The sequence below is a fragment of the Populus euphratica genome, unplaced genomic scaffold, assembly GCF_000495115.2.
Source record: "Populus euphratica unplaced genomic scaffold, PopEup_1.0 scaffold2449.1, whole genome shotgun sequence".
NCBI classification, from domain to species: Eukaryota; Viridiplantae; Streptophyta; class Magnoliopsida; order Malpighiales; family Salicaceae; genus Populus; species Populus euphratica.
Genome location: NW_011502317.1, coordinates 11,182 through 22,187, shown reverse-complemented (window position 1 = coordinate 22,187; position 11,006 = coordinate 11,182). Strand labels below are relative to the sequence as shown.

At 34.7% G+C, this 11,006-nt stretch overlaps 2 protein-coding genes across 2 annotated transcripts; one reads left to right on the top strand and one right to left on the bottom strand.

Moving 5' to 3' along the window:
- The first annotated feature begins 2,866 nt into the window (after positions 1-2,866).
- On the top strand, positions 2,867-4,309 carry LOC105119064 (protein ROOT INITIATION DEFECTIVE 3-like). Its single transcript, XM_011017164.1, has one exon. It carries the CDS (start codon positions 2,944-2,946, stop codon positions 4,180-4,182), a length of 1,239 nt encoding a protein of 412 aa, XP_011015466.1. The 5' UTR covers positions 2,867-2,943; the 3' UTR covers positions 4,183-4,309.
- A 40-nt stretch (positions 4,310-4,349) lies between these two features.
- Positions 4,350-9,753, bottom strand: LOC105119065 (uncharacterized). The gene is made up of 5 exons (XM_011017166.1): positions 9,283-9,753; positions 8,395-8,648; positions 6,808-6,931; positions 5,647-5,751; positions 4,350-4,865 (listed from the first exon to the last, which is right to left on the bottom strand). The coding sequence occupies exons 1-5, from the start codon at positions 9,664-9,666 to the stop codon at positions 4,770-4,772; spliced, it is 963 nt and encodes a 320-aa protein (XP_011015468.1). The 5' UTR covers positions 9,667-9,753; the 3' UTR covers positions 4,350-4,769.
- Between the last annotated feature and the right edge of the window lie 1,253 nt (positions 9,754-11,006).

Genomic DNA, 11,006 nt, shown 5'->3' with positions numbered 1-11,006 from the left:
TTTCATTAAAAGATAAAGCTAAAACATAGCTATAAATTTGAGACCAAGATCCATTCATGCTAGGGATGAAATGCAACAACAGTTTTTAAAATTTTTTTCCCATCTCATAGAACAAACTCTTTCAAAAGACAAATCACTACTTTCACTCAAAAACCAGGAGAAACATTTTACCAATGTTGGGATAGGTATCGAGACTTGCTAAATACTTGCCCTCATCATGGTTTCATATTTTTATGAAGGGTTAACACCTAGAGATAGGCAAATGGTTGAATTGATGTGTAATAGAACTTTTGAAGATAAAGATTCTGATGAAGCAATGGAGTACTTAGACTTGTTAGCTGAAAATGCTCAAAATTGGGACACCGTGGGTACTTGTGAGGCACCGAGTAAAACTCAACCTCATACATTTAGTGGAGGTATGTACAACCTTAGGGAAGATCATGACCTTCAAGCCAAGTTTGCATCTTTAGTTAGAAAAGTCGAGGCACTAGAATTGAAAAAGAGTGGTCAATTAAAATCTGTTGAAAACATTGTGTGTCAAATATGTGAAACAAATGAACACTCAAACAATAACAACAACAATAATAACAACAACAACAACAACAATAATAATAGTAATAACAGCAATAATAATAATAATAACAATAATAATAATAAAAAAAATAGTAGTAGTAGTAGTAGTAGTAGTAGTAAGAATGGAATATCAATGTCTTCTTCCTCCTTTTCTTTTCTCCACCATGTTAGAAAACCAAACCAAGAATTTTGAAATTGAAGTGGGATGGTCTTTTCGCTCCCTTCCTGTTTTATATATATATATGTATATTCCCAAAGGCATGGTGTGGAAAGTAGGATATGCAAAATGCTACTGATTATAATTTTAAGTAATTCATATAATTTTTAAAGATATTTATTCCATTATTTTATTTTGTGAATAATATATATTAAATTCATCCAAATATACTAGATCAATGTTGGGGATACATTTTTAGAATTGTTTTAGGAGAGATTTAGCTCTGATAGCGTGTAAGTGGATTCAAGAATACTTTTATTGTTGAATTAAAAAATAATTCTATAAGACTACAAAGAAATATTATTGATGGTTTTAGCTACCAATGATGGTTTTGATTCCTAATATGTTTTTTTTATTATATTTGAGTTAAATTTTGAATAACAAAATTGAATCTATCCTTTTGATACAGTGTATAGTGTGGATAATAATTAAAGTTTCTTAATCCCTAAAGTTTTAGGATCCTAAGTTGTACAGAAAAAAAAAACTATAAAGAAAACCATATTATATTTATAAAAAAAAAGTTTAATTTCATAATAGGAGGGAAAAAGAGCTAGGCATCTTTATTTATATCAATCTACACCAAAAATCTTTATAAAAAAAAATGATTTTTATTAAAAGTTGCATAGCTAATAGGATCCTATCAGAATTAGAATTCCTAAACTGAACATATCCTTATAAATCTTTATAAATTAATTATTAATTATAAGAAAGATAATTATGCCATAAAATTAAAAAAATCTGGTTTTTGTGTTGAGCTATTTGTACTGCCTCTTGAGACCTTATAGTATCTCATATAGATTCTAGTTTTACATTGCAGAATGAGTTATTATCATCTCTGACCATCAAATAAAACAATCCTTTTTTAATATCGATTAACTTAGTGTGCATAGAAACTATGATTCATCAATTCAATAAAAAAAAAATAAAGTTCTGAAACCCTAAAGTTACAACTTGTAATTATAAAGAAAACCATAATATATGGAAAAAACTTTAATTCAATAATATTCAATGAGAAAAAAAAAAGGTTATACATCACTATTTATATTAATCTAAACCTAAAATCCTTATAAGAAAATTATTTTTCATTAAAAGTTACATGGCTAGATAATAGAATCCAAACTAAACCCTTATAATTCTTAATACAATAAAAATACTTATACTATAAAAATTAGCATCCCGCGTCACTATTCACTCCTAGCGAATACACGAGAGATCTATTTTTCACACCAGCTACATAAAAAAAATCAAGTGAAGATAACAATTTTTATTTTATTTTTTTCAAGAAGAGATAGTCAAATCCAAGCTCAATTTCAGTTAGCAGGGCATCCAATCCAGAAAAAAAATGTGTAATTAAAGAGAAGTCCGTTTAGAGTCTTAACCCATTACTAAAGGAGCCCACCCATAAACATTCAGATACCCCACCCTCTTGCAATGCTGTGACCCTCCCCGGTTAATTAGGCAATTAATTTGTAGATAAGGAAGGTAATCAACATGGTAAGATTGTAGTACTGTTCGGTGAATAATTCCTCCAATCTTGACGGGTTATGGAATGCAGCATGTATGCATGCATATATGGTGAAAAAGATCACCTTGAGAAACAAAAATCTCAAGCTAGCTCCTCTCTTGCAGCCTGTAAGAAACCCAGAAGGGAGATTTCCTATGAAACACATGGACAGTAAACAATGATGCAGCCTTTAGATTATTCTCTGTATCATAAACTTTTTCCTATATGATCATAATATAACTCCAGTAGGTGGAAATACTAGTTACCACTCGATGATACTCCTCGAAATCGTTTTTGGATACAGAATGGGGTGTATACTGCAGATTTGGTAAAAAAATATTGTGATTTTCTTAGCAGGAATAAAGCTTAAGGTTCTCCTTTGATGATGAACAGGATTAGTCTGTGAAACTTGAAACCTAACGCGAAATGGTCTTGTTCTTGTTCTTGCCACGTGAACCAACCCACCTTCCTAGTTTAACAGGTGTTTAAGGAAAGCGAATTGCTGATGATATTAGCAACCTCGTTTTCAACGCCCAAGACCAAAAATCCAACCTTAACATGGAATCCACGTTTACCCCAAGTAAAATCACAAGACATCCTTTATATTATTCATTGCATGCCCAGTAGCCAGTAGCCCCTCCTGAAGATAATGTCTTCTCCTCGTGAGATTGTCCTCACTAGCTCTCCTGATGGCCCCATTACTGCTTATGACATCTTCTCAGGCACCACCCTAGCTCGCTTCTCTGGCAGCAGGTCACCACGCCATGGCCTTGTCCTTGCAGGGAAGGCTTATATTGCTGCCTCTCATATCTCCTCAGCCACTGCCTCAGGCTCAATTCACCTGTACAATTGGTGGTCCTCGACAGCTTTTCACCATCTGCCTGTCCCTGAACCTGTGGCTCCACTTGCTGCCACTCCTGATGGGTCATTTTTATTTGCTGGTGGCGTTTCTGGGAATGTCCATGCTCTTTCCATCCCTTCAGGTAACATTCTGAAATCATTTCCCGCCCACACCAAACCTGTATCCTGCCTCACAATTAGCAATGACGGGTCACTTCTAATTTCTGGTGGTGATGATGGTACCATACTTGTTGTGCCAATCTTTCAACTTGTTGAGCAAACAACGGATGGGAATTGCAGCGACTTGATGTTGCATGGCTTAGTTGCACATGATGGTCCAGTTACGGCTATTACTAGTATTGGGTTATGCCACTATACTGTAATTTCATGCTCAACAGATTGCACATGCAAGTTGTGGAGCCTTTTGGATGGAACAAACCTGCGCAAAATTACATTTCCATATGCAATTTCAAGGATTGCTTTGGACCCAACAGGGACAGAATTCTATGCTGCAGGGGCAGATGGTTTGATTTACAAGGGATTTTTGAAAGTCGGGAGCAGAAAACAAGCGAGCCGCATGCTTGAATTGGCGATCTTGGCTGACAAACATGGTGGACCTATCATATCTGTGGTGATGATGAATGCGGGGAAGAATCTTGTATCTGCTGCAGAAGATGGGAGGGTGTATTTGTGGGAAGTTGAAAGAGGGCAGGTGATTAATGTTCTTGGCAATAACATGGAAAGTATAAGCGATCTCGTTGTCGCCAGTGGGATTGGTGATGCTAGAAGACATGGTGTTAGAGTTGGCGATAACATGAATAAATCTGTTGGTGGAGGTATTGTGCTATCTGGAAAAGAGCTTACCAGATCAGTAAAGGATACAGTAGAGATAGAGGATGCCTTATCTGTGGCAGCAAAAGATAGGAGCAAAGCCATTGATATGCTGGAGTCAGCGATTGGAGTGTACGAGAGACTACTGGAACTCATTCTCAAGGAAGCCAAGGGAGGCACTAGCAGGAATAGCCATGAGGACAACGGTGACGTGTGAACAGATTAGAAATTACACAAACCTAAATGGAGTAGGGAAATCCATAGGCCATAGCACTTGTCATGTGTGCGCAGCGCTAAATTGGGTATATTAGCTGCTTAATAAAAGCCTAGTGTGTAAAACGTTCACATAAATTATTTGTCACTGTTTCAGCTATTCGGAGGTTATGAATTCAAAATTACATCGTTTCCGTCAGAAAATTGCCACAGAAGAAGATTAAAAAACCACATTGTCCAGTTGTCAGTCTGATCTCTTAACAAAGGACTAATGCATCAGCTAATAAGAATAAATATACAAATAAAAATGGAAACATTTTGTATCTAACCATACAAAGAATATTATCCCAAACAGATCCATAAGTGCTTGTAAATAACTCCTTGTTTGGCACTCTGTTGTAAAGTAGCAGAGAGCTTTGTATGCAGATCACCAAACAGTCAACAATCTCACAGCTTGAAGTGAAACAGGGCATTAAACTTTATCAGCACCTGATCATGCTTTGTTTATCAATAGAACTTGCGGGTGGCTGGAATGATTTTAATGCTAATATCCAAAATGCTCAGGCATTTGTATTCCGGTGATTCATAGATTTAAGCACCCCATTTTTGGAGAATCACTACCTGCATCAATATTGCTATAATGCTGCCCACGGATATGTTGATGACATTGACAGCATCATTGTTGAGCTGTGGAAAAGGAGCAGAAGCATCAAACTATATAATGTACGAGGCTGAAGTTTATTGGTGAACACAGACTCAAACATCCTATCAAATGATTGATGAGATCCTGAACCTAAGCAACATCAAGCCAGGTACACACTGGCTGCAATAGAGTTTTCAATACTCGACAGGGTGATGAATTATTCCAATAATATGTAGAAACTCAGAGAAGTGGAATATTCTTTCTTAACATGCCCATTTCATAGTGGAGGGTCCGGACAAGCTAGGAGCCAAACAATGGCCTCATTTTTTTATTACTCTCTGGTTAAAAGAGGTTCCACAATACAGCATGTATATCCATGAGGTAAATACAAAACCAACTAGATGCTTCATCTCAACTCAGGTGATAATCCTCTATCCCAAGCTAGTCAGGTAAGCTACATGAATCCAAATTTGAATTCAAAGCTAACCACAATCTAACACAAATAATTAATTTAAGGTTCAAGCTGGTTAATGGTCTCCAAATAGTCACTGACAATCATGTGCAACCCACTCTTCCACACAACTGATAAGAATTCAGAACATATATTAAAAATAGCAGAGAAACATAAAAAGTACAACTGCTGGCTGTATTCCACAACGTGGTACACCAGTGACTGCTGAGTCTGAGCCTTCTACGGCTGCTGGAACAGGGAAAAGGGGGTGAGTTATGGGTAAGTGGTCCTTTAAACTCTCCAATCCTCCCTCATGTGAGACAAAAAAAAGGTGCAATATGAGAAATTAAGTTATCTGTTTTTTGATTGCTTACCCATTGAAACCCTTCTTTATCCTGGAAGGCTGCACCTATTATGCTCTCACCAACATTAGCAATTTGGGAAGCTATCACACATATAACTACTTCAGGTACATTTATCTGATCCATAGAAAGGAAAAGGAGAAAGATCAGCAATATGTCAAAGCAGTTACACAATAAAATAGTGTGGCATGATCTGATCGAGATTAATAAATAATCTGAAGAAACAGCATGCAAATGTTGTCAAAATGGTTGCATCTACCTGTTAAAAGTCTCCTTGAATCCTGTTCAGACAGAGGATGCTCAGTTTAGAAGATGAAGAGGCTGCCCCTATTTGGCAGCCCATCATTAGACCAAGGGTTCTCTGCTGACGCACCAAAAACATCTTTTCATGTTGATAAATGCACAATGCTTCTTTCAAAATCAAGTAACTTCCTAATTCTTAGAAGGGAAGTTTTTCACTAAAAAATACCTTTTGTTCATTCTTTAAATTTTAATTGTTTATGTCGAATATAGGGAGAAGGAAGGTTTAACTAAGGGATAAGTTGGACCATGAGTATCATAAAAGCCCAATTCAAACCTTCCATAATGAAGAAATATATCTAAAAGAACTACAAAAAAAAAAGCGGGGGTAATCGTCCTCTGCAGATAACAGGAGTGACTCCATAATACTAAGTTCCTTCCAAATCTCTTTTGGCAAGGTTTCCACCAAGTTAATCTTTTTGGGCAAGGCTTCAGAAATAAAATGGCGATCATAACAAAGAGCTAACTTTCTCATAGCAATCTGTGGGATTGGGGGCAGAAATTAAATGGAGAATATAAAGATCTATGGATCAAGCTAAGCTGTGTTTTTAGATTTTACATTTGACAGTAACTATCAGGCACTAACCTTGCTATAACAACATAATCTGCAAATATGAAACTATGATAATGCTACTAGCATAAGGTCACGAAACACTCTGTTGATCTCCAAAGCAATGTGAGAAAGAAAAAGAAAGAGGCAGGAAAGAAAAGCTCACAGTGCTAACAGCCATTTGGTTGTACGTGCAACAATTATTTTCTTATGCTTATAAAGAATACAAGTCAACCTTAAGAAGAATAAATTATACATATAAAGAGTCATTTAAACAATAAAAAAAGGTAGTGCATAATTAAAGACAAGATGATAAACAATACCTCACCCATGAGACAACCAACGGAGGCAAGAAGTATAGAGGCCAACAATCCAGCTAGTGTTCCCTCAGCACTGACAGCCCCTTCTGTTCCCCTTGGAACTACCTTAAATGTTGTAACAAGGTACCTACTCAAGCCACATAAAAGTGAAATTATAGACTTCTTACAGTCCATAGACAAAACAAAAGATTGAGAAAGGCATCAAAGAATTTCATTAAAATCAATTTTTTTTCCTATAAAATACGAGCTTCACTAAACACTGAAACCCTTGAAAGTGCAATGATCAAATAACAAGAAATAATTCCAACCAGCATTTCTAGATTATCAAGTTAGGCTCTCATAAAAATTCTAACCCTCATAAACTAGTGTAACTACAGAATGTAAAGAATTACTCAACTTGAGCATGCAATTGTGTTTGGGTGTGCAAGAACATGTTGCCTCATAGGAAGGTTTCTATTTATTTTTTTCCTTTTTTTTCTATCAATTATAAATTGGATAATAAAAAATGAAATACAATGGATATGAGTCATATATAACAAAGCACTAAACACATTTTACAGGTAAATGATGCAATACTGCTGATTGTCTTTGGGATGGCATAATACTACATGCTTTCTTTTCAAATGAATGAGAAGAAACATAAACATATGATCTGATTATGCTTATTGTACATGTCTCCAATATTCCATAAAAAAAATTTAGAATTAGGTACATGTGCAAAGTGCACAGGCTTGACGTCATAATTACCTAGATAACATATAGAAAACCTACCCATTTGAAAGCTTGCTTTGACCATTGGATGAGAAAAGAATTAAGCTTACAAAAGCTTTGAGAAAGCCTACTTCATAATATCTTTATTTACACTTCCTCTATCATTCATGCTTTGTTATCTAAATTTTATACATTTTCTTTTCAAAATTCCTGCTTGTAAAAAATGTAAATCATAATGGGAACATAGCACACATTCTTTTGAAAACCATCTAAAAATAAGAAACGCAAACCTCAAACATAAAATTATTATCAAAATAAGGTAGTTAATCATTGAAAAGTTTATTCAATCAACCATATCTCGAAAAATAACCAGTCTATTTCTTATGTAGTTTCGTTGCATCAACAGCCCTCCTTGAAAAGGTTAGCACATCAATCTAAAGTGTACCCAAACAATGCACACTACATACGCAAATCTTCTATTCCATCTTTTACTTCTAAGTCAAACCTTAGTTTCTTAAATCAGCCCTAGTTTTCTTATCCCAGCTACCTTCTTAAGCAGGATAGTCCTTGTCTCAAGGCTTACAAGACTACCATTAATGCAACTGCTACCAATGGTCCCAATTCAGATCCGACTAGATGATCAAACTTCTAAATCATCTACAAGTACTGCTTCTAAGTTATTTCTGGAGAAGCTATCGCCTATAAAATAATGAAATACTAAATAAAACTGGCTGATGACTGATGCTATAAGTAGCAATAGGTTAATGCCATTTAAAGCCACTGAATTCAAAATCCTTCTTAATCATGAGTGACCGCATTAAAGTCTAAAAATTCAGAATGGACTGCCAAATCCTCACCAAAGAGAAAAGCAATACTTACGTAGTTTTGCCATATGCCTTCCCTATCTCACTTGAGACTGTATCACTCAGCTTGGTACAGAAACTGGCAATAAACCCAAGTCGCCAAAGTGCAAGAAATGCCTCATCCCCTAATCGAAATATTGACAGAAAAGCGCACACACAACCAGCAGCACTTGAACCAATCACACTGCCTGGTCCTCTTCTTCCCTTCCTCTTCTCAGCCACTCCTTGAGCTTCCTTCTGTGCCATTTTCACTTTTGTAGCTGCAGTTCCCTAACAGCATAAATTAACTGAATCCTATTAAGAACAAGGTCTTACATAACAAAAAAAAAAAAAAAAATTGCAATTACTGATAAACCACCCTCTAAATCAGGCATTTTGTTTAGTAAACAATCGGTTTCTAAAAGTAATCTCTAACTTTTACTCTTCAGATCTTGCACATTAGAAATACAAAATAATATATAAGATTGGAGAGAGAGAAAAGAAAATCAAAATCCTACAGAATATTTTTAAACCATTTAAAAGAAATGAAAGGAATTACAAATTAAACCCAGAAAGGACCGAAATTTAGAACAAAATAACTAAAAAAATCCAACACAATGGCAGACTGGAAAATTAATTCTTACACAAAAAATGAACCAAAATTAAATACACAAACTCTAAATTGAATAGAGTCAGAAAAAAAGCTCAAGCAACATAAACATGCATAAATATTATACAAATAACTAGAACAGACAAAAAGGGCATAAAATGTAATGCCTGAATCACTAAAACAAAAGGAATTCAATTACTTTAGCCATTAAAAAAAAACCAATAAAACGAATCACCAAAACCCAACAAAAACAACCCATAACATAAATCAATTTACATGCAAGTAAAGATTCAGTCCTTTTCTTTTCCAACTCGCAATAATAAAGTAAGAGGCAACAAGGAGGAACCCAGAAGGACCAAAAGCGCGCCATGTGAGAGTACCCAACAAAAAAGCAGCAAAAATCCCAGAAAGAGAGAGCCCAGATACCAAAATTGGAGACCCAACAAGAAAAATAGAGAGATTACTGAAAAGCGCTGATTTCCAAGTGGGGGGGGCTGATTGGATCAATCTCATAGCCTCTGATAGAACTCCTTGCGTTGAGATTGCATTTGGTCTGTGAGGGAGCATTTTGTTGTGGGATTTAAGTGTTGGGATTGAAGTGGGGATTGAAGGTTTTCTGGGGTGGATTTGAGATTTGGAGAAATGGAGAGGAGCGAAGAGAATTGGGTGTTTGATGTGGAGGAGTGTCGAAAGTGCCATATTTGTGTGTTCTGCTTGACTTTAGTTGGAAGTTAGTGAAGCGAGAAGCGTGAGTATTTGAATATCCAAACAAAACTGGGTTAGAGCTCCGATTTAAGTCAGGCTCACCCGAATCCCGATTACTCCATTTCTCGGTTAAACTCGGTTAGGGTTAGAGGTAATTATTTTTTATTTAGTTTGGTTTTTATAAAAGAAAAAGTAAGCAAACCAAATTTTGTAAAAAAAATCAAAATTGGTTCAAATCGATTGGTTTTGATTTGGTTATTAGGATAAAAATTAGTTTAAACAAGTTTGGTTTGGCTTTGACTCGGTTTTTTTTGTTTATTTAGGTTTTTTTTTGTTTTTTTTTTTTAGGTTTGGTTTGATTTATTTTTTTGATTTTAGATTTATAAAACTAAAACCAAACCGAACCGGTCAATTTTTTTAAAATTTCAATTAGTTTTTTTGATTTTCTTAATTTAATTAATACTTTAATTTTTTTTTCCCCTCACTTCTAGTTAGGGTTAAGGCTTGAGTCCTGGTAATAACCGATAAGTAAGTAATATCTATTGTTTATATAAAAAAAATTTCTTATAGCAATTAAAGCTCAATCTAAGACTTGTCCTTATCTTTTAAGTTTTAGGCCGGTTCCTTGAGTATTTTTAAATTAGGTTTTGTTTTTCTTTGCATCTTATATTTTAAAAAAATATTATTTTTTTAATATTATTAGATCATTTTAATATGTTAATATCAATAATAAATTTAAAAAAATAAAAAAATTATTTTGATATATTTTCAATTAAAAAATAATTTGAATAGAAATCATTATCTCTATGTCAAACACTACCTTAACATATTAAAAAAAATGATGTGGTCGTTGTTGGTGGAGTGTTGGGAAGAAGAGCTAAAAATATTCTTCTCGTATGGAACATGGTCAAACAATTTTTCCATAGAAGGTTGCGTATACATTCCCTTTTCATGACACAAACTTAAACCTTGACTAAAAATCATAAGGTAAGTTATTAGTTCCTCACTTAACTTGAAGTACTTTCAATGTAACTTGTACCAAAATGTGAATGATGCAGGAACTTAGTCTTATGCAATGTATGTACAGAAATTGAATCTAGTAAATAAAATAAAATGCAGTAAGAGAAAAAACATTCAAAACAAACACAACACAAAAACAATTATCAAACAAAAACAAAGCTCAGTCTACTAAATAGTCCTCAGTAGAGTTGTCGTTCTCTCGCACGTGTGCAGCGTCGCGACGAACCATCTACCCTCTAGAAAAATGTAAAGGTCTATCTGGCAAATGTGAAGAGACAATCAGTAAAAATGAAATAGAGTTGGCACATAGTATT